General features: G+C 40.6%; 1 protein-coding gene across 2 annotated transcripts; it reads right to left on the bottom strand.

The window, feature by feature from the left end:
- Nucleotides 1–702: 702 nt before the first annotated feature.
- On the bottom strand, nucleotides 703–21,057 carry spag7 (sperm associated antigen 7). Of its 2 annotated transcripts, none has more exons than XM_084320043.1 (7): nucleotides 20,970–21,057; nucleotides 17,230–17,297; nucleotides 13,972–14,060; nucleotides 13,578–13,662; nucleotides 13,078–13,167; nucleotides 8,566–8,722; nucleotides 703–4,857 (listed from the first exon to the last, which is right to left on the bottom strand). In XM_084320043.1, exons 1-7 carry the CDS (start codon nucleotides 21,052–21,054, stop codon nucleotides 4,754–4,756), a joined length of 678 nt encoding a protein of 225 aa, XP_084176169.1. In that variant the 5' UTR covers nucleotides 21,055–21,057; the 3' UTR covers nucleotides 703–4,753. The 2 variants fall into 2 exon arrangements, with proteins under 2 accessions (XP_084176169.1, XP_084176168.1); XM_084320042.1 differs by lacking the exon at nucleotides 20,970–21,057 and adding an exon at nucleotides 20,355–20,411.
- Between the last annotated feature and the right edge of the window lie 4,883 nt (nucleotides 21,058–25,940).

Here is a 25,940-nt window from a genome sequence, read left to right as displayed (position 1 = left end):
CCTGTCTCTTCACACGTCTCTCTGCATCATATAACCACAGGAAGACTGGCCCTCAGCTCTCTGTCTGTCTCTTCACACGTCTCACTGCATCATATAACCACAACAAAGCAGGTCTTACCTGCCTCACGTTTATCTGGGTCTCGGGGACCAGAGCTGCAGTCAAAACCAAACTGTTCTTTAACTGAGAGGCAGTGGATGTGAAACCCATCAAAGGTGCAGGTTAAGAGAGGGGGGTTTGGAAAGTGCTACATTATAATCTGACGTGCGAAGGAACGCCATTGACTTCCACTATGTGAAGGACTTCTGCTTCAAATAACCCAAAAATAATAATAATAAAAAAATAGTAAAGTCAATAAAAAATTTAAGATAAACAGCAAGTGCTTGTTTTACTGAAATGAAAATTCTTTTAAATTCACAATCAAGACCCTTTTTTCTCCATAAATTGTATGAATAGTAAGCGCAATTTTGACAGAAGTGGATTTCATGTTTAAATACAGAAGTGGATTCCATGTTTAAATACAGAAGTGGATTTCATGTTTAAATACAGAAGTGGATTCCATGTTTAAATACAGAAGAGGATTCCATGTTTAAATACAAAAGTGGATTTCATGTTTAAATACAGAAGAGGATTCCATGTTTAAATCCAGATCAGGCTCCATTGGTCCGTTCTGTTCTTGAAGCAGGAAGCACAACACAACATGGTTTGACACAAGTATCCATTTATTAAACACAATAACAGGCTTTAAAACAGGAAAAAATAGACATCCTAATATCAGATTAACATTTCTTTTGGAGTAAAAACGCTGACATTCCAGTGCAAGAACAGTTAACCTGCTACAAGGTTACGACCAGAGCTCCGACGGAGGTATCGTTTCCGTGCTCATAACTCCTGTTGATACTGATCAAGAAACGACCTCTTCTCCATAATTGTAATTTATTTCTCATAACAGAGACGGTCACCTTGTTAATTTGAAACGGTTATAATCTTAAAGCTGCTATAGATAAAGTGTATGCAGACTATTATTTTTTTCTTTAATAATACACCCAGAGCTTTTATAAAATATCGCTTCCCCACTTCAAATAATTAGTGATTCGTAAATTTCTATCATTTAAAAAATCTTGGCGGGTCCACAATGTATGTTGTTTACATGTCGCATGTATCCTCTCCCTACTTCCCATATCCCCACGTGGATGCACCCGATTAGGTAAATTACATCTAGTGGCTACTCTAGTAGCACCTTTAACACATTGAGTGCCAGCGACGACATATCTTGTTTTTATCAGCCCCCCCCCCCCGGTGAGTGCCGACGACGACAAATGTTGTTTTATTTTTTTATTAGCGATCTGAATTCATATTTCATCAACCGAGTCTCCCGTTGGTACAGCAGCCCCTCCAGGAGCTCAGATGGGAAAAAAGCGCCCCCTATCGTCTATCCCTGTGTAACTGCAGGTCAGTCGATTAGACTGACCTGGGATCTGTAGATCTGTAGAGGTGGAGCCAACTGGCTCCATTGTGCTGGCGAGCCGTCTGATCAAGAGGGATCTGATCGCGAGACGGAAAGCAGCCTGGAATATATATTTACAGCAGCCAATAATCAATCAATAAGCGTGATCGATATTTGGAATGGCGATCAGGAATTGGAATAATCTTTTTGGAGAACATCTGATCTAAGGTAAGGAGTCTTATGTTACCAGTCTTGGGGTAATCGGAGCTGTATTCACTGAGATAACAGCGTGTCCCTATGTGTGTGTGGCTGTGTGTGATCTTGAGGAAACGAGAGAATAGATTTTTCAGCTCGCGTCTATAGCGTGCATAAGTACACATATACTATCGATAATCTAGCGTTTATTTGAAAAAACGATTCATAAATAGGCCGACAAATGACGTGTCTAGTGTATTCGAGAATATTCCAATAAATGTTGTTTATGGGGGAATCTCAATTTTCCGAACATTTGAGAGAACGATAGCTTTTCGAAATGCTATAAAAAGGATATGAACCGATTAAAAAACAATCCGTTTCGACAATGTTGACGGCAAACAAGTCATTGATAAGCGACGGGCAGATTAGACACATAGCCATAATTTTAAACATAGATTAGGCGTTTTTAACGCAAACATTGAAGTGGATGATGGCACTCAACAGGGTTTTCAATGTTAACTGGCCGGCACTGAAACTGTTTTTCAGAGACGGCCGTGTTTTCCTTTTTACCACCTTGAATGCCCATCATCCACTTCAATGTTAGCGTTAATATCGCCTAATCTATGTTTTAAATTATGGCTATGTGTCTAATCTGCCCGTCGCTTATCAATGACTCATTTTCCAGTCAACATTGTCAAAGCGGATTGTTTTTTTATTGGTTCATTTCCGTTTATAGCATCTTGAAAAGCCCTCGTTTTCAAGGAAAATAAAAATATTCCATAAAACGGAATATTCTAGAATACACAAAAAATGTCGGCCTATTTATGAATAGTTTTCAAATAAACTTTAAAAAAATTTCTCATCCATTTTCATTGAGTCCATTCCAAAAGGGTGCATTACCATCTGGGAGACGATAGGGGGCGCTTTTTTCACATCTGAGCTCCTGATGGGGCTGGTTTCCCAACGGTAGACTCGGTTGATGAAATATGAATTCAGATCGCTAATAAAAAAATAAAACGATATGTCGTCGTGGGCATTCAGGGGGCGGGCTGATAACACGTGTTATGTCGTCCGTGGCATCCAAAGTGTTAAGAGGGATGGTGTTATTTTTCAATATTACACTAAAAGGTTCTTCCGGCAAGAAGACGTAGAGAAGAGAGAAGCCATCGGAGCTCTTGTCCCCTTAGTGAAACTTTTCAGGTGTCGTCACGCGTTCTAATTATGATGTCACCATGACTACTGGCCACTGGGAGCTGCAGGAGCGATGATGTCACCATGACTACTGGATGATGTCACCATGACTACTGGGAGCTACAGGAGAGATGGACGCATCAGTGAAGGAATATCTCATCTTAAAAAGCTGCACCTGACGGGGTTAACGCTGGGTGGTGGTGGTGATGAAGAGGATGTGGTATCTTCTGGGGATGATGAAGAGGCATGCTGTACAACACACTCTGCTCAGAGCTTCAAGCTACATAATGCTAACAACATCCATACTAGGAAAAATATCTTTCACTGGAAAATCCATGTTTCAATATTTAAGAAAAAGAAGATCCTGTCCTCAAGAGACGTTCTGGAGACAGGAGAATTTTAGTATTATTCCCGAATGATGTTTTAACCACAGTGTCTCGTTTATACTGAAGCTCAAACAAAACAAAAGTGGCGCCAAAAGACTGAACAAGCTCCAGTTTGGTGCCACCAGTGAACCTCTGCTGCATCAGAGACATGCCTGACGCTCTGTAGAAACAACACTTACTGAGAAACACAAGAGTTCTCATATACTACAAATAAGATAAAAAAATAAGAATAGAGACAAGGGGGGGGGGGGGGGTTCTAACTTCTAACTGGAGGGTCTTTCAGTTCAATACTGTAGTAATACTGTACAACTGCATTTCCCATGGATTCCTTATAGCTTCAGATTCATATTTCATACACATCCCGTTACACACACACTCTCACAGACACCAGTGTTTCCACTACATGTATCTAACCGCAGTACCCCCCCCCCCCCCCCCCCCCAACATGTGTGGGTCAAGTGGTGCGTCTCAACTCTGACCTCGACGGCGTTGAGAAAAAAAAGGGCACATTTATGAACTCTTTCCGTAAAATCACAAGAGAATCGCCTCCTCTGTCCTAAAACAATTAAAATACATATACATAAAATACATCCTTGTTCATAATGGGATAGTTACTGCTTAAAGGGGATATTTCACTTTAGTAGAACTTCAAGCCGTCTTCCGTCAACAGCACCGTTCCTGAAGGTGTGGAGGTAAGACAGATGAAACTAGTGAAACTAAAGTGAAATATCCCTTTAAGGTAAGTAATACCTTACTTAATCTCTTTAAGGTAATACCTGCCAGGCGGTAGAGCCAAGGGAAGGGAAGTGGGATCGGCCCCAAGACTAATAATGTAATATGAGACCTTTAGTTTGAAGACCGGGGGTTTGGAGGGTGATGTCCTTCAGGAAACACTTAGTGCTGCGTTCACACTGACAGCCTTAGTGCTGCGTTCACACTGACAGCCTTAGTGCCGCGTTCACACTGACAGCCTTAGTGCCGCGTTCACACTGACAGCCTTAGTGCCGTGTTCACACTGACAGCCTTGGTGCCGCGTTCACACTGACAGCCTTAGTGCCGCGTTCACACTGACAGCCTTAGTGATGCGTTCACACTGACAGCCTTAGTGATGCGTTCACACTGACAGCCTTAGTGCCGCGTTCACACTGACAGCCTTAGTGCTGCGTTCACACTGACAGCCTTAGTGCTGCGTTCACACTGACAGCCTTAGTGCTGCGTTCACACTGCAGGCCTTAGTGCTCAGTTTCCATTATGAATTGAAAATGGGGGACCCTGATGTAAACAAGACGAAATTATTTCTCTGGTCTGCATCCCCTTAACAATTGTGTGTATTGAGCTGTACTGTATTGTACCCATTCTGCAATCTGTTAATAAAATTTTCAATCAATCAATCAATTCTCATTCATTGCTCAGATGAGACTTGCCTGCAGTGTGAACGTAGCTTACTCACACACATAGTAAAAGAGAGGGGGGGGGGGGGGCAGGAAAGAGAGGGGGGAGAGAGAGAAAGAGAGAGGGGGGGGGGGCAGGAGAGGTTCAGGAGGTACTGCTGCTGTCCTCCTTCTTCTGTCTCTTTTTGTCTCTGATGGCGTTCAAGGCCTCCTCTATGGAGCGGGTGTCTCTCTTGTTGGCCACAGGCACTGAGGAGAGACATATGGACCTTTAGAGACTCTTGGAAATCTATTTGATCCATTATTAAAAAGGTTCCTTTGTTAAAATAAGAGTCTACATGTTAAAATAACTGGTCTACATTCTGACAGCCATCACTGATATAGAGTGTCTGGTCAGTAACATGGGTGTCCCAGTCCCTCCACTCTGCAGTAAACAGCCATCACTGATATAGTGTCTGGTCAGTAACATGGGTCTCCCAGTCCCTCCACTCTGCAGTAAACAGCCATCACTGATACAGAGTGTCTGGTCAGTAACATGGGTCTCTCATAGTGTTGTCACGATACTGGAATTTCGGCTTCGATACGATACCTTGAAAAGTATCGATACTTCGATATTATTTCGATATAAAAAAAAAAATATATATATATATATATATATATTTTTTTTTTTTTTTTTTTTTAAACAAATTTAGCTTCTCTCTGGTACTACAAGAGAAGATAAATATAACACTTTTAAAACCCTTTGTTTATCTTTAGATCTCACTTCAATCATTTTTATTGCAAATGCAGAACATGGTATTTTCTCAAGCAGACAGATGTAAACACTGTAATCTGTGTTGCATGTACCTGACAAACTGAACTGTTTGTATTACAGTTAGTAACAGTTTCAATTTTTATTTAAAGATAACGAGAGAGAGAGAGAGAGAGAGAGAGAGAGAGAGAGAGAGAGAGAGAGAGAGAGAGAGAGAGAGGCAGGCTGGCTATGCTCGGAGCATTTAAGTAACGTTACATTTTCAACAAGATTGCTGCTATTTAAACACTTGATGGAAACGGGGTAACGTTAACCTTATGTCAACTGTAGTATTGTATGACCTCGACATAACGTTTAAACGTTAACGTTACTCAGTTTCCATGCAGTATTTATAAATGGGCAGCTAAGCTAACGGAGCTAACTGCTAGCAGTAGCTAACGTTAGCTGAAAGCTGTAACGTTACAACGAATCAGCTGTTGATATTATGCGCCATCAGTAGACAACGTATCATGTATTAAACTAGAGTTAATGGTTTAATGCTTCAGTCACAGTGACGTTGAAAGAGCAGCTGTCACGAACCTCTCATTTCTTTATGGAGATCAGCGTTGGTGCTCTAACACCGCTTGCAAATAGCATTGGGGCATCATTAGCTTGTCCTTCGTTGTTTACTTCAAACCCGAAGTACCTCCAAACAGCACTTCTGCTGTTTTCTTTATCCACAAGCACAAGTTGCGGAGGCTCTGCATTTATCATCTTCTTCAGCTAAAATGTTTTGTTTACTAACTGAAGACTGCTCTGTGAGGGGGAGGGCTGGAGGAGGCGGAGGGGCAAGCGTGCTCTGAACAGCGCGTCAACAACTTGTCCATGTAGCAACAGTACCCAAGTGTGGTGGGCGGGGCTTGGAATCAGTCAATAAAAAATAGAATAGGAATCCAGAGGGAAATTCGGCACTACAGATCGCTCACATTGAACAACAATAAACACTTAGGTAGTCAATAGGACTAACATAGGAATAATATAATATAATATTGTGGTGGACACTAGATGGAGGTGTCTCACTTCAGAATGGACACTGATTGAGTGACAGGAGGGAGTTGACTTAAGGGTGTGGCTGTACCTTGGTTCTGTTGGATTTGTTTGGAAGTAAAGTTCAGAGACTCGATACTCCGTCTGCTCGTCTCATTGATTCACTTCCACAATATATTATTTAATATAATAATATTAAAAATAAGAATAAAGAATGAAATACGGTCCGGGATCTACATTCTGGTATGTATATACATTCTAAAATCTTAAATATAACTATCAAGCCAAAAATATACAGTAAAATAAGTGTGAAAATGTAAAGTTCAAAGTGTCCAGGAGGATTTTGAGAAGTGTAAATATTTTTTAAAGTGTCCAGGACGATTTCGCCAGGCTGTACTGTCACCCTGTGCTCAGTGATGCAGTGAGGCACAGTGATGCATTATAAAGTCTAATGGCTGTCGTAATGAAGGACTTCCTGTGCCATTCAGTGTTACATCTTGGGAGTCTGAGTCTAGCACTGAACATGCTCCTCCTGTCAGCCAAGTCTGTGTATAGTGGGTGGGAGGGGTTGTCCCTGATGGCATGGAGCTTAGCAAGGCTCCTCCTCTCCGCCACCCTCGCTAGAGAGTTCAGCTCCACCCCAACCACGATACTGGCCTTCCTGACCAGCTTATCCAGCCTGTTTGTGTCCGCCACTCTGTCTGCTGCCCCAGCAGGTCACAGTAGTGGTGGGGGGAAATATCAATACAGTATAGTATCGCGATACTTTGCGTGGCGATACTGTATCGATACCAGCGTTTCCGTTAGCCGGTAATTACCGGTATTTTACTGGCAAAATCTGTTTAAGTCCGACATATTTTATCTCTCCGGTCTTAATGTCTGGTGAAAATAATTCCCTGAGTCTAAGCACAATTTGATTATTTGAATTGTATTAAAATAGGCTAAAATTAAATAGCCTATGCGATGAACGAAACGATCATTACATTTGTTTCCTCGTTGCTTCTAATAATGACAACGACGTTGTCGGCGAGAGCTTAGTGCTGGTGTGCGGACTTTTCTGAAGCTGTAGAGCCGCAGTACCAGCAGTACAATGCAATATTCCAGCAGTACTCCAATTCAGCCATTTTCAGCCAATGTTGGGTGGGGGGCGCTGTTGTGCGGTTCCCAGAAAAGAGCCAATAACAGCTGAACAGCTGCCCTGCAGCGCCATACTCTTTGCAAATAAGTCGTTGCGAGGTGGAGAGAGTCGTCACGCAAACCACGATAATGTTGCCGTCTCTCTGCTTTCTCAGTTCTTCACTTGATATAATTAATACAAATGTCCAATATAACGGAATTCGTTAGCTCATAAAAATGTGATTATAACAGACTGCTGTTTAGTGTCGGACCGACTGTCCACAGACACGGTCTATTTTATTTCAAGTCAGCAGCAGCACGGAGTATCGAGGGACTTATTTTATTTGGAATATATTAATGACTGTATACGCAAAAGTAGCCTAGTTTTAAGTAATAATATTATAAATCTACATGCCTTGAGGATGACATTCTTTATATAGCCTGCCTATCAATTGTTTTAAAGCTAAATAAACTATGACCGGAATTAATCTCATTTGTCCGGTAGATTGAAATCTTGCAGGTCACGGAGACCGGCAACAATTTTTTCTAACGGAAACCCTGATCGATACAAGGATGGCAAGTATCGATATATTTTTTTTATTTAAACACACGTGTGCATTCAGTTAAGTTGGAATATGACTATTACAAACAGTTCAGTTCGTCAGGTACATGCAACATAGATTACAGTGTTGACATCCGTCTGCTTGAGAAAATCCCATTTTCTGCAATAAAAATTATTGAAGTGAGATGAACAGACTGAAAACTTTATTTTATTAGATAAAACATGTTGAAAAAGTTTTACTTTGCAGTTGAAAAAAAGGTAATAAATCGCAATATATCGCAATACTCAGCATATTGCAATACTATCGTATCGTGACTTAAGTATCGGCATGTATGTTGTTTACATGTCGCATGTATCCCCTCCCTACTTCCCATATCCCCACGTGGATGCACCGGATTGGGTAAATGACATGCTGGTGCTCTAGTGCGACATCTAGTGGCTGAATGTTACCTATAGCACCATCTAGTGGCCATCATAGGCAGCTGGTCTATAAGAAACTCACCCATGCCATACGACAGGTTGGCCTCTAGTGTGTGGGCCGCGTCCTTCGCTGCAGAGGTTCCTATGAGGTGACTGTACTTGTCTCTGTAGTTGGAGTTGGGAGACGCGGGCCTCTTCGTTGATTGGCTAGCTGCTGCGTCTTCCAACACCGCCTGCTCCTAGGAGGGAAGCAATCGAGAGAGGGCTTTGTGGAAAGGGGCCTTTAGATAGAGGTAAGACTGCTAGTTTACTAGTAGATGACTTTACATAGAGGTGAGACTGCTAGTTTACTAGTAGATGACTTTACATAGAGGTAAGACTGCTAGTTTACTAGTAGATGACTTTACATAGAGGTAAGACTGCTAGTTTACTAGTAGATGACTTTACATAGAGGTAAGACCGCTAGTTTACTAGTAGATGACTTTACATAGAGGTAAGTTCAAGTTCAAGTTCTTTAATAGTTGTCATACAGAAGTACAGAATACTTTCATACAAAATGCTTCTTACTGTTACGCTCCAGAGACTGTGCTAGACAAGATAGTATCAAATAACATAACATAATATAGCATGAATTTAGAAGAAGAAAATGAGGTCACAGTGTTCGGTATAGACATATGTACAATGTTCTGAGTTACCATATAATATACAATACTATGCAGTGTACTAATGTACAGTACTATCTAGTGCAAAGCAGAAATGGGATGAGGTACAATTTTAGGTACAATTTACAGTAAGGTGTACGAGTTGTAGTGCAATCCTTCATCCATAAATATAAAGTGTGGGGAGTGGGTGCTACAGTGTGTTTGTTTAAAGTGGGTGTGTGCTATAAGTGTGTGGAGTGGGTGCTACAGTGTGTTTGTTTAAAGTGAGTGTGTGCGTGTGGATGTGTGTGCTATGTGCGTTTGGTGGTTGTTGTTGTGTAGTGTTCATTCATTGTTCGTTTAGCAGCCTGATGGCCTGGGGATAGAAGCTTCTTCTGAGTCTTTCTGTGCTCGCCTTGAGACTCCTGTATCGCTTGCCTGACCGCAGCAGTTCAAAGAGGCAGTTGTTCGGGTGACTGGAGTCTTTAATGATTCTCTTAGCCTTGCCCTTGCAACGCTTGTAGTAAATGTTCTGGAGGGTGGGGAGCCCCCCTCCAATTGTGCGTTCGGCTGAACGTGTCACTCTTTGTAGTCTGCTTTGGTCTTGTGCAGTGCTATTCCCAAACCAGGAGGTGATGTTGCCGGTCAAGATGCTCTCTATTGTACATGAGTAGAAGTTCTTAAGGATCTTCTGGCTGACTTGGAACTTCCTTAGGCGCCTGAGGAAGTAGAGGCGTTGTCGTGCCTTCTTCACAACACTGTTAATGTGTGTGGTCCATGTCAAGTCCTCGGATATGTAGGCTCCGAGGTACTTAAAGCTGTTGACTCTCTCAACCGGTGCCCCGTCGATGCTGAGGGGGCTGTAGTCCTTGACCCCCGACCTCCTGAAGTCCACAATCATCTCCTTTGTTTTGCTGACGTTCAGGGAGAGGCTGTTTTCCTGGCACCATCCCGCCAGGACCTTGACCTCTTCCAGGTAGGCCCTCTCGTCGTTGGCAGAGATCAGGCCCACCACCACTGTGTCGTCAGCAAATTTGACGATTGTATTGCTACTCCGCTGAGCCACACAGTCGTGTGTGTACAGGGAGTAGAGGAGGGGACTCAGAACACAGCCCTGGGGGGCCCCTATGTTGAGGGTGATGGATGAGGAGGTGCAGTTGCCTGCTCTCACCACCTGGGGTCTGCCAGTCAGGAAGTCCAAGACCCACTGGCAGAGGTCATAGCCCAAGCCCAGGTCCCTGAGCTTGGCTATGAGTATGGAGGGGACTATGGTATTGAATGCCGAGCTGTAGTCGATGAATAGCATTCTCACATAGTTCCCCTGCCTCTTGTCCAGGTGTGATGCTGCTGTGTGCAGCACATGGGATATGGCGTCCTCCGTGGACCTGTTGGGGCGGTATGCAAATTGCAGGGGGTCCATGTTGATGGGGAGGGAGGAGCAGATGTAGCCCTTTACTAGCTTCTCGAAGCACTTCATGGCTATGGAGGTGAGAGCTACAGGGCGGTAGTCGTTGAGGCAAGCAGGCTTGGATTTTTTGGGTACAGGGATAATAGTGGACTTCTTCAGGCAGGTGGGGATGACAGCCTGTTCTAAGGACAGGTTAAATATGTCAGTGAATACTGGGGCCAGTTGGTCGGCACAGACTTTTAGGACGCGGCCGGGGATGCCGTCTGGACCTGCTGCCTTCCTGATATTCACTTTTTTAAAGGTCCGCCTCACCTCATGCTCTGTTACCCTGAACACTGCGCCTCCATCAGCAGCCGACCCCCCCCCCCCCATTGCCGAGGCTTGTGAGCTGGTGTTGTTATTACCAGCATCAAACCTCGCATAGAAGGTATTGAGGTCATTTGCTAAGGAGATGTCACTGTTCAGTTTGAGGGAGGCGCCTTTGTAGTCTGTCATCGTTTTGAGCCCCTGCCACATAGCTCTAGAGTCAGCTTGTTCAAACTGGAGTTCAATTTTATCCCTGTAGCGTCGTTTGGCCTCTGACACTGTCCTCCTTACGTTGTATCGCGCCACCTTGTGGTCATTCATGTTGCCTGCCTCTAGGCCGTCGTTGTATGCTTTGGTGCGCTCTCTCAGAGCTTCACGGACGGATTTGTCTACCCAGGGTTTTTGATTTGGGTAAACTTTCATTTTGGTAGTGGGGATTGTTTCTTTCACCCTAGTACAAACATAGTCCAGCACTGTCTCCGTGTAGGCATTAATGTTATCTGTGTCGCGGAACACAATCCAGTCTGTGTGGTGAAACACTGACCGGATCGTCTCCTCTGACGTCACATCCCATTTCTGCACCTCTCGCGAGACTACGGGAGTACTTTTAATTCTCTGTCTGTACTTTGGTGAAAGAAAAATGGATGCGTGATCTGACTTACCAAAGCCACTATCAGAATGAGCCTTGTAGCCACCTTTAAATTGCGTGTAACAGTGATCTAGGATGTTACCGCCTCTGGTGTTGCAAGTCACATGCTGATAGAAGTCAGGCAATACCTTTCTCAGATTGGCGCTATTGAAATCTCCCAGAACTAAAATGGCGGCGTTAACATTCGCCACTTGGATTCTATTTACCTCGTCGTGTAGTCTGGAGAGCGCAACCTTGTTGCTGGCTTGCGGTGGAATATACACTCCGACCAGGACGATCGCCGTTAACTCCCTCGGGAGGAAGAAAGGACGACACTTGATGGTTATATATTCCATATATATATATATAAGACCGCAAGTTTACTAGTAGATGACTTTACATAGAGGTAAGACTGCTAGTTTACTAGTAGATGACTTTACATAGAGGTAAGACCGCTAGTTTACTAGTAGATGACTTTACATAGAGGTAAGACCGCTAGTTTACTAGTAGATGACTTTACATAGAGGTAAGACCGCTAGTTTACTAGTAGATGACTTTACATAGAGGTAAGACTGCTAGTTTACTAGTAGATGACTTTACATAGAGGTAAGACTGCTAGTTTACTAGTAGATGACTTTACATAGAGGTAAGACTGCTAGTTTACTAGTAGACGACTTTACATAGAGGTAAGACTGCTAGTTTACTAGTAGATGACTTTACATAGAGGTAAGACTGCTAGTTTACTAGTAGATGACTTTACATAGAGGTAAGACTGCTAGTTTACTAGTAGATGACTTTACATAGAGGAAAGACTGCTAGTTTACTAGTAGATGACTTTACATAGAGGTAAGACTGCTAGTTTACTAGTAGATGACTTTACATAGAGGTAAGACTGCTAGTTTACTAGTAGATGACTTTACATGAGTGCTTGCATTCTTTCATTTATTTGCATTTATTTTAAATTTGTTGGACCTTATAGTGTTCTTGTTTTGTTCTTGACTTATTGTTATGTTTCTTCTTGACTTGTTTAAAGAAGACGTGTACGGCCCATGGGGACATTAACGTGTGTTGTCGGGCCTTACAAATAAATTTGATTTGACATAGAGGTAAGACTGCTAGTTTACTAGTAGATGACTTTACATAGAGGTAAGACTGCTAGTTTACTAGTAGATGACTTTACATAGAGGTAAGACTGCTAGTTTACTAGTAGATGACTTTACATAGAGGTAAGACTGCTAGTTTACTAGTAGATGACTTTACATAGAGGTAAGACTGCTAGTTTACTAGTAGATGACTTTACATAGAAGTAAGACTGCTCGTTTACTAGTAGATGACTTTACATAGAGGCAAGACTGCTAGTTTACTAGTAGATGACTTTACATAGAGGTAAGACTGCTAGTTTACTAGTAGATGACTTTACATAGAAGTAAGACTGCTAGTTTACTAGTAGATGACTTTACATAGAGGTAAGACTGCTAGTTTACTAGTAGATGACTTTACATAGAGGTAAGACTGCTAGTTTACTAGTAGATTACTTTACATAGAGGTAAGACTGCTAGTCTACGTTCCTCGCGCTGGTGAGTCTCAGTCTGACCTCTATGTTCCTCATACCTTGAGTTTACGCCGTTGCTCTGCCAACTTGGGATCCCATTCCTCTCCTTTACGATAGGCGTCCAGCTCCTCGTCTGATGGAGGGGACTCCTGTGATGGTGGAGACAACAATCACAATACCATCACAATACCATCACAGTTTTCATATTTTCACATTTCATACATGTCCACTTACTACTTAACACAGAACCCTGTGTGGATATCTGTGGTGTGATGATAATAGTTATTATCTGTGGTGAGATGATAATAGTTATTATCTGTGGTGAGATGATAATAGTTATTATCTGTGGTGAGATGATAATAGTTATTATCTGTGGTGAGATGATAATAGTTATTATCTGTGGTGAGATGATAATAGTTATTATCTGTGGTGAGATGATAATAGTTATTATCTGTGGTGAGATGATAATAGTTATTATCTGTAGCAAGATGATGGTGATTATCTGTGGCTTCGAACTTCATCAGGTAATGCTGGTGTATTTAAACAGCAGAGTTCAGACCTTCTTGAAGAGCATCACGTAGCGACTCTCCTCGTCTTCGCCGAAGGAGAACGAGGTCAGGCCGGCCACCTCGGCGACATCGTGCCTTGAGATTAACGGGGTTCACGAGAGAAAAGGCGTGAGGACATTCTTACAATAAAGCACATTCAAATGTTCCTTTCATCGATATTGTGATAACTGACATATAAACACACAGATAACTGACATAAACACACAGATAACGGACATATAAACACAGATAACCGACATATAAACACACATAGACAACTGACATATAAACACACACATAGACAACTGACGTAAAAACACACACAGTGATAACTGACATACAAAACACAAATGTGCAAACTGACACACACACATACCCAATGCATTACACACTGACAATACTTACAATATACTCCTTTCGATTTTCCCCATAGGATTGTATTTCCTCTTCTGTTGTTTACTGTCTTGGATGAATTCAGACACTTCTCTCTCCATCTGAGAAGAAAGACAACATAAATTCCCAAACAGGGACAACATGATAGACAACATGATAAGACATAATCACTGACAACTGAAAGCCAAAGAATCCAATACTAAAGATTCACTTTCTGACAATAACAAAATGATATTCCTAATCAAAATTATGTTTACATTAAAAGGGCCACATCACCAAAAAACAATGCTTATTTTGCACATAATCTCACATACATCTAAAAACTCAGTTTTGCTTTTCATTTAGTTTGACAGTATATTGAGAATAGATTTGTTTGAATGTGACCGCCAGTGATGTCATCGGGGACATTGAATCCTTGTGTTGTGTTAATTACAGCTCAATGAAATGATAAGGTGCAGTCCCTATAAGACAAGGTGTTGTGTTAATTACAGCTCAATGAAATGATAAAGCAACAGTCCCTATAAGACAAGGTGTTGTGTTAATTACAGCTCAATAAAATGATAAGGTGCAGTCCCTATAAGACAAGGTGTTGTGTTAATTACAGCTCAATGAAATGATAAAGCAACAGTCCCTATAAGACAAGGTGTTGTGTTAAATACAGCTCAGTGAAATGATAAGGTAACAGTCCCTATAAGACATGGTGTTGTGTTAATTACAGCTCAGTGAAATGATAAGGTAACAGTCCCTATAAGACATGGTGTTGTGTTAATTACAGCTCAATGAGATGATAAGGTAACAGTCCCTATAAGACAATGTGTTGTGTTAATTACAGCTCAATGAGATGATAAGGTAACAGTCCTTATAAGACAAGGTGTTGTGTTAATTACAGCTCAATGAGATGATAAGGTAACAGTCCTTATAAGACAAGGTGTTGTGTTAATTACAGCTCAGTGAGATAAGGTAACAGTCCCTATAAGACAAGGTGTTGTGTTAATTACAGCTCAGTGAGATGATAAGGTAACAGTCCCTATAAGATGAGATCATTTCATTGAGCTGTAATTAACACAACACAAGGAAGTAATGTCCCTGATGACATCACTGGTGGCCATATTTAAACTGTCAAATAACTGTCAAACTAAATTAATGTCTACAAAAGTGTTTTTGGATGTGTGTGAGATTAGGTGCAAAATAAATCAGCATTGTTTTTTAGTGAAGTGCCCCTGGAAGTAACCATGGAACAAATAGAAAACACATAAAGCAATCTATAAGTCTGCTATAAGCTATTCTCCCTCTCTCTTGTGTGTGTGTATACATTTACTATAGGATACTCTTTGACATGGATTAGGGTAATTAGCTTTAACTATCTTGATACCTGAGCCTATTTTATTCAAAAGGAAGATATTGATTTAAATATATAGCCTATATATAAAGTAAATCTAAAGCTAAAAAGTTAAATTTGTCCCCCGTTTTTCAGCATTTAGCTACAGGCATGGATACATTGTATGTAATGATAAACAATGTCATAGTAACGGGCGGGGTTATATTATTTCAAGATAATAAAGTAGCTATAATGAGTCAATAGATAAAAAGCAGTAATGGCGTGTAGGTTACTCACCCTACTCATGTACAGTAGGCCTCCACACTACACAGCATCTATAGACATAAATCAACTTCATGGCTCATCTCCTACTCTTGGTATTCAGTAGGTGTTGTCAGAGAGGCAAAAACAGTTTTTGGATGTGTGTGAGATTATGTGCAAAATAAATCAGTATTGTTTTTTAGTGAAGTGGCCCTTTAACCTCTTAACGTGCAGCCCTCTTGAGGACGTTTTGCCCACCGGCGCGAACCGCCACTTTGCCGACCTCTAGCAGCTCGGGTGTGCATTAAAAAAAAATATATATATATATATAGAGAATTAAAGCCCTATTTGTTGCCTGTCGATTGCCGTTTCAGGCGACAAAATGTATAAATTAAAATATTATAATGGATTAAAGCCCTAGTGATTAAATATTATAATGGTTTAAAGCCCTAGTGATTAAATATTATAATGGTGAAGCCCTAGTTATCAAATATTATAATGAATTGAAGCCCTAGTGATTAAATATTTTAATGGATTGAAGCCCTAGTGATTAAATATTATAATGGTGAAGCCCTAGTGATTAAATATTATAATGGATTAAAGCCCTAGTGATTAAATATTATAATGAATTGAAGCCCTAGTGATTATATATAATAATGGTTTAAAGCCCTAGTGATTAAGTTTTTTTAATCCACTTTTTCTCCTTATTTAAATTTCTCTCCAATCCCAATTTCTCCTTGCCAATTCTCCCCTCCCCTGTCTCGAACGTTGCTAGACTATGCCTCCCACTGGTCAGCTGCAGTGAGGACCAAGCCTTGCATCAAGTGTCCCCTCCGTGTGTATATTTTCCCTAACGAAGGTGCACTTCCGCGTTCGGTTTGCGCAATCCGATTGGCCAGACGTTTTTTTCAGCGCCAATCGCGTTACTCCTAACAATCGCGCCAGCAGGCTGTTACCCTAACCAACTAACCTTAACCTTAACCCTAACCTTAACCAACTAACCCTAACCAACTTCGAAAGAGAGCGACTTCGAAAGAGTCGCCAAGCTTAACCAGTTTGTTAGGAGTAACGTGATTGGTGCTGAAAAATCAGTGGCCAATCAGATCGCGCAAACAGAACGCGGAAGTCATTAGGGAAAATATACACGCGTCCCCTCCGGTACACGAGGAGGCAGCTGTCGCATATTTTCACCTGAACAGCACGATCTCTATGGCGAGGAGTAACGTGTGGGAGGCTCACGCTGCCCCCGATACTTCCTGATTCTGCTGTACAGGCGCACCAACCGACCTGTAGGAGTCGCTGTCCACAACGTCCAATCCCCACCCACCGGCTTTCCCACCCCTAACACTGCCAATTGTGTTAGTATGAACGACCAGCCAAGCTGGTAGCAACACCGAGAGCTGGGCTCGAACCCAGCATCTCCTGCGTTAGTGGCGAGCACCTTGCCCACTGCCCCACTTAGCCGCCCATAGTGATTAAATATTATAATGAATTGAAGCCCTAGTGATTAAATATTATAATGAGTTGAAGCCCTATAGTGATTAAATATTATAATGGTTTAAAGCCCTAGTGATTAAATATTATAATGGATTGAAGCCCTAGTGATTAAATATTTTAATGGCTTGAAGCCCTATAGTGATTAAATATTATAATGTTTTGAAGCCCTAATAATTTTATTATCAGTTTCTCACCTTTTTCCTGAACTCCGCTTTCTTCCTCTTCTCATCCTCCTGCATCTTCTTCAGTCGTGCTGCTTGTTCTAAAGATGAGCATAGAAGCCAGATTGTTGTTGGTTATTAGCCGCTTCCAGGGTTGCTGCTACCAAACAAAAATACATATCACAACATTCAAAATCTTTCCATATCAATATATAAGACTAAAGCGTTAAAGGAACACGCCAACATTGTGGTAAATGTGCTTAACGTCTTCTCCAGAGTCAAGACAATATAGATACCAGTTGCCTCTCTGTGTGTTCAGTAGAAAGCCATCCGGCTGCAAGCTAGCAGGGCTGTAGACTAAGCTTTTTTTTATAAATAACAATTTGACCATTATAGTGCAAAAAAATTCCTAAAATGTTCCTCCTGCCTCATTACTGTGGTCCTTTTATTTAACATTTAAGTGCTTTTGTTTTCAGGTTTGTATCTTTTATAATGAACCAATTGAAGTATTACCACAGCTGCAAACATTTCTTCTTTCATTGATAACAGTGTATTAACAGTGTTTATTACATGGCGTTTTAACATTCGCCGAAATGCTTGATTGTGATTGGTCAACAATAGCGCTCGTCAGTTAATTATTAATTTCAATATAGAATATTCGTTGACAGCCCTACAAGTACAATTAGTTACTGCACACAACATCACCCCTGAGTGGAACATGGAAAGCCAAACTTCCCCCACTGTACCGAAAACCGGTACTGAACCGCTAATATATATATCCATATGTCTGAATATTCCTGCATATAACCCTTATATATACCTACTAATACACCTGCAACATAACCCATATAACTCTGTATGATAGCATGTACAATAATGCTGTATATATATTTATTCTTACTGTATCTATCCGCATATAATCCTTTTTACATATCTGTAGATAGTGATACTATATCATATCTATATCTGTACATATCCCTTACCTACTCTTACTAGTTACTATATCTATACATATCCCTTACCTACTCTTACTAGTTACTATATCTATATCTGTACATATTCACTTACCTATTCTTACTAGTTACTATATCAATATCTGTACATATCCCTTACCTACTCTTACTAGTTACTATATCTGTACCTTACCTACTCTTACTAGTTATTATATCTATATCTGTACATATCCCTTACCTACTCTTACTAGTTACTATATATATCACTTACCTACTCTTACTAGTTACTACGTATATCTGTACATATCCCTTACCTACTCTTTGTTTGTATTACAGTCATATTCCAACTTAACTGAATGCACATGTGTGTGTGGACTACTGTACTATTACAGGTATTGAAATGAACAATGCAACTTCCGTATACAAAAAAAATAAACAATAATAATTAATTTGTTTATGAATAATTAAATATCGATACTTGGCGTCCCTGTATCGATACAGTATCGCCACGCAAAGTATCGCGATACTACTAAGTATCGCGATACTACTAAGTATCGATTTTTCCCCCCACCCCTAATCTGTACATATCCCTTACCTACTCTTACTAGTTACTATATCTATATCTGTACATATCACTTACTAGTTACTATATCTATATCTATACATATCCCTTACCTACTCTTACTAGTTACTATATCTATACATATCACTTACCTACTCTTACTAGTTACTATATCTGTACATATCCCTTACCATACTCTTTGGGTCAAACGCCAACCTAAAGAAATCCCAGGGTTTTAAAATTAGAGTAGGTGAAAACATTATTGAGGATAAAGAGGAGGTCACCTACCTGGGCTTTATTTAAAATAAACTTTCGAACGAAAAAATTGCACAAAAAGTTATTACTAAGGTCAATCAAAAAACCAAATTTTTATTTAGAATTTCCTCGTTCAGAAATAGGAACGCTCTGAGGACCCTAGCTGGAGCCCTCATCCAATGTCACTTTGACTATGCTTGCACTTCATGGTACAGCAACATATCCAAACAAATTAAGACAAAGCTCCAGACCTCCCAAAACAAACTAGTGAGACTCCTGCACAGCCTTCACTTTAGGACTCACCTAACGCCAGCCCGCTTTAGCAGTCTGGGATGGCTTAGGGTTGAGGAAAGGGTACACCAGCTTAAAATGCTACTGGTTTTTAAAGTACTGAAAGAAACAGTCCCCAAGTACCTAGTAAATTATTTTAATAAAGTAGGAGATGTCCACAAACACGCCACTAGAGGAAGCCCCACGGACCTAGTCCCGCCGAGAGTCAGGACATGCATGGGGAAAGATGCATTTTTTTTTTTTTTTTACTCTGCTACGGTAATGTGGAATTCCCTGCCAACATTCATAAAACTCCTAAACTCGCCACTCGGATTTAAATCCGCCCTAAAAACATGGCTCAGCAGCAACTCAAATTGGTCTTAATATGTTTTTTATCTCTTTTATCATAACTTGGCTTTTATTTCTTTTATCATGAGTTGCTTTTAAGGGTTTGCGGATTTTCTTTTAACATTAGTTGACTGTATGAGTTGTCAGGTTAGGTGTTTTTATACTAATTTTTAGGATGTGTCCCGTCTAGTGTACATGTCCATTTGTGTTTTTGTGCCTTTTATGTTCAATGTATGGACCACAATGGAAACAAGCTTTGGCTTTATTGTGTTTTATCCATTTTTGACCAGCGTGTTGACACTGTTATTGTTTTGTCTTTTAAATGTTTGTCCTACAATTGTGTCAAAATAAAGTATTCAATCAATCAATACCTACTCTTACTAGTTACTATATTGTACATATCACTTACCTACTCTACTAGTTACTATATCTGTACATATCACTTACCTACTCTTACTAGTTACTATATCTATATCTGTACATATCCCTTACCTACTCTTACTAGTTACTATATCTATACATATCCCTTTACCTACTCTTACTAGTTACTATATCTGTACATATCCCTTACCCTACTCTTACTAGTTACTATATCTATACATATCCTTACCTACTCTTACTAGTTACGCTGCTGGCCATTATGACTTACTACCATAGTGTCTTTATAGTACCTGTATCACTACATATTAATACTACAACTCTGTATACATCTGATTAGCACGATTTACTCAGTAGTACTAATTTATATATTTTATATCCAGTTTAATCACCTGTACATTGCCATCAGGCTCCACAACAGTGGGCAGGGACTGCTGCCAGACATCCAACTACAACTACTAGGAACCTAAAAAGGACAATAACACTACCTTATGCATACTGCACCTTATGTGAATACTGTATATTTCAGTTAGTTAGATAGTTAATTATATTGACTTGTTATATCGTTTACACTGCATGTTTTACTACCTGTACCTCCCCTCCCCCCCACCATGCTGCTATGATGCGTGAATTTCCCCAAGGGGATCAATAAAGGAATATCTTACATTATCTTACTTTACTGTTACATTTACACTCTGGTTGGATGCCTAACTTATTTTCGGTGTACTGTACTTGTGCTACAAGATGACAATACATTTGAATCATGTGTTTATAATATAATTACAATATTATTATTATCAGCAGACACGATGAACACACCGAGAAGATACTTCCGGAACCAGGGGAGCGGCGTCGGGGCTCTATTAGCCAATCAGAGCGCCGACAAAGACCGTGTCGTCTGCTGCCCTTGTAACTGTGTTTTAATTCCAGCATCATATACATTACATCATATCATATACATGATGTCAATAGTTAATCATTAATAATAGTTTGCGCTGTGTTCGTACCTCTGGCCTTTCTGCGGCTCTCTTTGCTGCCAACTGTAGGAGGTTTCTCCATCGAGCTCAAGATTGAGCCCAGGAGGTCCGCCATCTTGAAATGACGCGGGTCGCCTCAGCGGATGTTTATATCGCTCCGTTTCTTCTTCTTCTTCTTCTCTGTGTTTAATGTTGGCTGCGAACCAACCTGGAATGTGAGGGAAATGAGATAGCGGATTCCCTTGCCAAACAGAGCCTGGGAAGGGAGGAAGAGATAGGCATTTCAATGGGAAGAGTGGAACTCAGAGAGAAGATAAAGACGCACTTCTTCAACCATTATCTGAAATAATAATAGAAAATAAAAAAAATATCTAACCCTAACTAACCTTACTGTCATGCACTTGTTCTGATAAACTAACCTACACTGTAACACGCAACACTTTGATGAATATTGTTACTCAGCTGATAGAGTTGTGTACCCTTCCTGATGACCTGTCATACAGAACTTGTAAGTCGCTTTGGATAAAAGTGTCAGCTAAATGACTAAATGTAAATGTTGAGGCTGAGTGGCAGACTGAGTGGGAAAAGGGGACCAAGGGAAGGAACTATTTCTCTCTGCAGCCTCGGGTTTTGATTGATTGATTGAAAAGTTTATTAACAGATTGCAGAATGGGTACAGACTCAAGTCAAAATCAAGGTGGCTGGATAATGGATATGGGTCTAGGAGCGATAGGGTCAAGATGTGTAGATTGAGGCTGGGACATTGTGGGTTGAACAGTACCTTGTGCATTGTGGGAAAACATCCAGATGGGCGGTGTGAATGTGGAGAGACTGAAACTGTCAAGCATGTTTTCCTAGAATGTGAAAGGTATAGGAAAGAAAGGGAAATCTTTTATATAAGAATTGGGAGTCTCTTCCTTCTCTCTTAAATCTTTCTTTGGCATGGGTAATGAGAACCACCAGCTGATCACAGAGTCAGTGCTGACATTTCTGCACGAGTCATAGTTGTATCAGAGGATATAGTGTTATTTTATTTATTATTATATATATATATTTTTTTTTAAGGCCTAAATTGTGGGCGTAGTATGGAACTGAGGAGGGCAGTAATACGCCATGTTGCGTCTACACTGCCGGAAATTCTAAAGAAGAAGAAGAACCTGGAATGTGCGCCATAACTACCGTTTGACTCCAGCGAGTTTCTACACCTCACCCTCGCCCATTTTGTCCGGGTCCCCCATGTCTACCCGTATTCTCCAATCATTTGATTTGATCTGTATTTATCTTGAACACAACAAACACACTAACCAGTGAAGACAAAATGTAAACATAAACAGATGAGTTCGGTCCGTGTACGTTTTGATAGTTCGTTTTTCGTTTTTGATGTGAAGAATGGAGAACGGAACCACGTGACAAGTACATTTTTCAATGTAAAAGCCATGCACGATCTAACGTTAACGAATATGTATAACGTTATGAATAAATACATTACAGATCTATACCAGGGTAACGTTATGATACATACATTTTTTGTTTTGTGCATTTCATTTAGACATGACATTTTATGTGAAGTAATAGCCTAATAATATGGAAATAGCCTGTGTGGTCTGTACCAAATAGTGTTGTCTAAACGCACTTTATACAGATATCCTAGTTCAGTGTTCGGCAATAGGCGGCTCGCAGGCCGAAATAGGTCCGCCAGCAATAATATCTGCCGGTCAGATTATTTTGAGAATATGATTTGTGATGAAGACTCGCTTTATTGTATCGGAATCGGGAGACTTGGGTAGTTAGAAAAATATTCACAGATTCGAATTTCCGCGGTCAATAATTCTTAATGAAATGTTTTTAAAACACAAAGGACACCTCTTTCCTATCGTAGTAAGGTAGACAATGAGCTACAACCTTATTTTCACCTAAACAAGCCGTCCTCGGCTCGGAGCTGTACATTTAATAATATTGATATGATCTCTATGTGCAGTAGGCTGTGAGGACCTCTAAAAAGTGCACCACCGAAAAGAGACACTACAAAAATATTCAATAACTTCACTGTCATACAATATGGTCTGATATTAACATTCAGTATTCAATATTGTCTGATTCAATATTAACATTCAGTATTCAAGTAGAACAGCTAGCTAGCTGTTGTGGACACTCACCTTTCCAGTTTCCACAGCAAAACGGTAGGCAAGGCACCTTGGTTGAGAAATGCAGGTTTCAGTCTATGTGTTGTAGGATAGACAGTTTATCTATCCTGTCTCAAGATGCACAATGAGATCTTCTTCTTCTTCTTCTTCTTCTTCTTCTTCTTCTTATTTGAATTTCCGGCAGTGTAGACGCATCGTGGCGTATTACTGCCCTCCACAATTCTTGCTTCGCCCACACTTGAGAAAGTTTACACTCCTCTTCTTCTTCTCATCTTCAAAACACATTTCTATCGTCTCTGTCTCCTTCTTCTCTGCTCCTCTTGTCATACAATCACAATACAAACATCATCTCCTCTCTTGGAGGGCCCCCCCAAGAGGGGCAACCCTCCATCTTCTTCTTGAGAGAATTGTTGAATATATATAGAACACAAATGTTCTAGAATGTTCTATTATCACAGCATACTGTGACATCAGAAATGTTCTAGAATGTTCTATTATGACATCATACTGTGACATCACAAATGTTCTAGAATGTTTGATTATGACATCATACTGTGACATCACAAATGTTCTAGAATGTTTGATTATGACATCATACTGTGACATCACAACGGAACATGTTTGAGTTCCATTTGAATAATATAAATAATATGTTTGGTAAGGCTGTCCCCGAAGCCTGTTTTTTGTGTTTAGCCTGAAGAAAGCTGAGAGCAGGAGAGAAGGAAAACTAACAACTTGTCTGTGGACCCGAATGATGATTAATGAGTTATGTGTGTTGAATGATGTGAATGTTTTTTTCTTTGTGAATGTTTCACTAAAGTAAATCTGTGGATGATTGTGTGCCAGGTGTTTTTTTCTTTCAGTGGGTGATTGAGGCTGGGAGGTATTGAATGAAAGGGCTTGTTTGTTTTCATATCATTTGTTTGGAGGAGTTTATTTTATTACTTTCATTTGATTTGATTTCTTTTGAATGTTTTGTATGGATGAGGTATTGAATTTAAATTTTTAGATTTCTTTTCTGTTTTAATCTTTGATTGTGTGGACTGAAATATGTTTGAATGGAGCCTGTAGAGGTGTCAAGTCACAAGGACATGTTTGAATGGAACAGTTGTGTGATGATGATGAGTGTGAAACGAGTGCATGTGGGTCATCACGGAGTGAAAAGGATGAGTGCATGTGATGTTTGGAGCTTGTTATTTTTATTACTTTAATGTTTTTAAATATGCGTGGATATTTCATGTGTGTGGATGCCACAATGGAGTGGTGTGTGTTTATTGGAGTGTATGACTTTGTTTAATTTTTCTTTTGTGTTTAAAATCAATTTTTTCATGGTCTGGGTAAGAGGGGAGAGAACTGATGAAGGCTGAAGGACGTCAGAACAGGATGTCAAATGAGCTAAGTAGTTCCGTCACATTTGTGTGGATGTCATGTACAAAGGTCTAAGGACCACACAGAATAATAACTGGAGCCGGCTGCACATGAGCAAAAACAGCCTCTCTCACTAAATGCTTTCAAAATAGTCCCGGGCAGGTAGGTAATAATAAACACAAGACGTTGTTCCAAAAATAGTAAATTATATTTATTATGCAGGGTAGGGATTGAAACCTCCACTGATATTTAAATAGGCAACAAAGGGAAAAAACAACCCACAAACAATTAACAAACAGGGAGAAGGGTAAGGGGAGAACAAACAAGGTAATAATAATACAAGTAAACTAAATAAGCGCCCACAGGCACTAACCAACCAGCCAGAGGTTGGTACTGGGAAAACCCCCAGCAAAAGGCATCAAAGGTACAAGTCCACACTCAGTGGAACTAGGCCTAAAGCCAACAAGAGAATACTCAATAGTAAAGAAGTGGCGCAGAGGCCAACAATATCTACATATATACTTAAAGGTACAAGCTCACCTGGATAAACAAAGAAACACCACTCTAACCATGCAGCTCACAGTGTAGGATGAACACCACTTTAACCCTAGTACTTAGAGTGTAGGATGAATCACCACTCTAACCATATAGCTCACAGTGTAGGATGAATCCAAAGTGGCCAACAATATATATATCCCACACAACAGTGGTTAACAATGGCAACCTCACTCCACTCTGGTCACTGGCAATTGACAGAATGAGGCGCCCAGACGTGTGTGTGCTGTCAGGTATTTGGCTACCCATCCCTCTCGAGGTGATTGCCATCAGCTGTCATTCATTAGGCAATCAGCACTCTTCAGTGTAGGGACGGGCAGCACTTGACAGGGAGAGAAAAGAGACAGCATTAGCTCTCATGTTCACACACACACATCACATACAAAACACAACACATTAAATATACTAACCTGATGTTCAGAAGGTGTCATAAATACAATAATAATGGTAATGACCAACCCACGTACCCAGGTACGTCACACCTCCCCCCATAAGAGCGAACCTGTAGGGTTAGCAAAACATTACTTATTACCCAACATCCGATCAGTACCACACACCAGGGAAAACAGAAACAACAACAACCTCTACTTTGACAGGCCGCTCCACCGATACCGTCCTGTCAACAGGAGACAACAAACTGGAAACCTAGGACACACTGGGAAAAAAATAAAGCACAAAAAAAATCATCTCATCGCGCTTAACAGGACAGCAAACAGGGAACAAAAATCAGCACATGTCCCTGGCACCATCACAGCGCCCCTCTCCTTTCAAAATGGCGTCACAAAAATAACATGATCAGGATCCAAAATGGAGTCACTCAAATTAGACTCACATTACTACCAGCATACCTGGCCGCTGCCACTCGTGCCAACCAGCTTGGTAGGGAGGAATCATTGGGGTGATTATTAATCAACTCACAACACAAGTCAGTCAA

Source organism: Notolepis coatsorum (genome assembly GCF_963971535.1).
Source record: "Notolepis coatsorum genome assembly, chromosome: 8".
Taxonomy (NCBI): Eukaryota; Metazoa; Chordata; class Actinopteri; order Aulopiformes; family Paralepididae; genus Notolepis; species Notolepis coatsorum.
The sequence above is the reverse complement of the archived record's forward strand: the minus strand, read 5'-3'. Positions and strand labels throughout refer to the sequence as shown.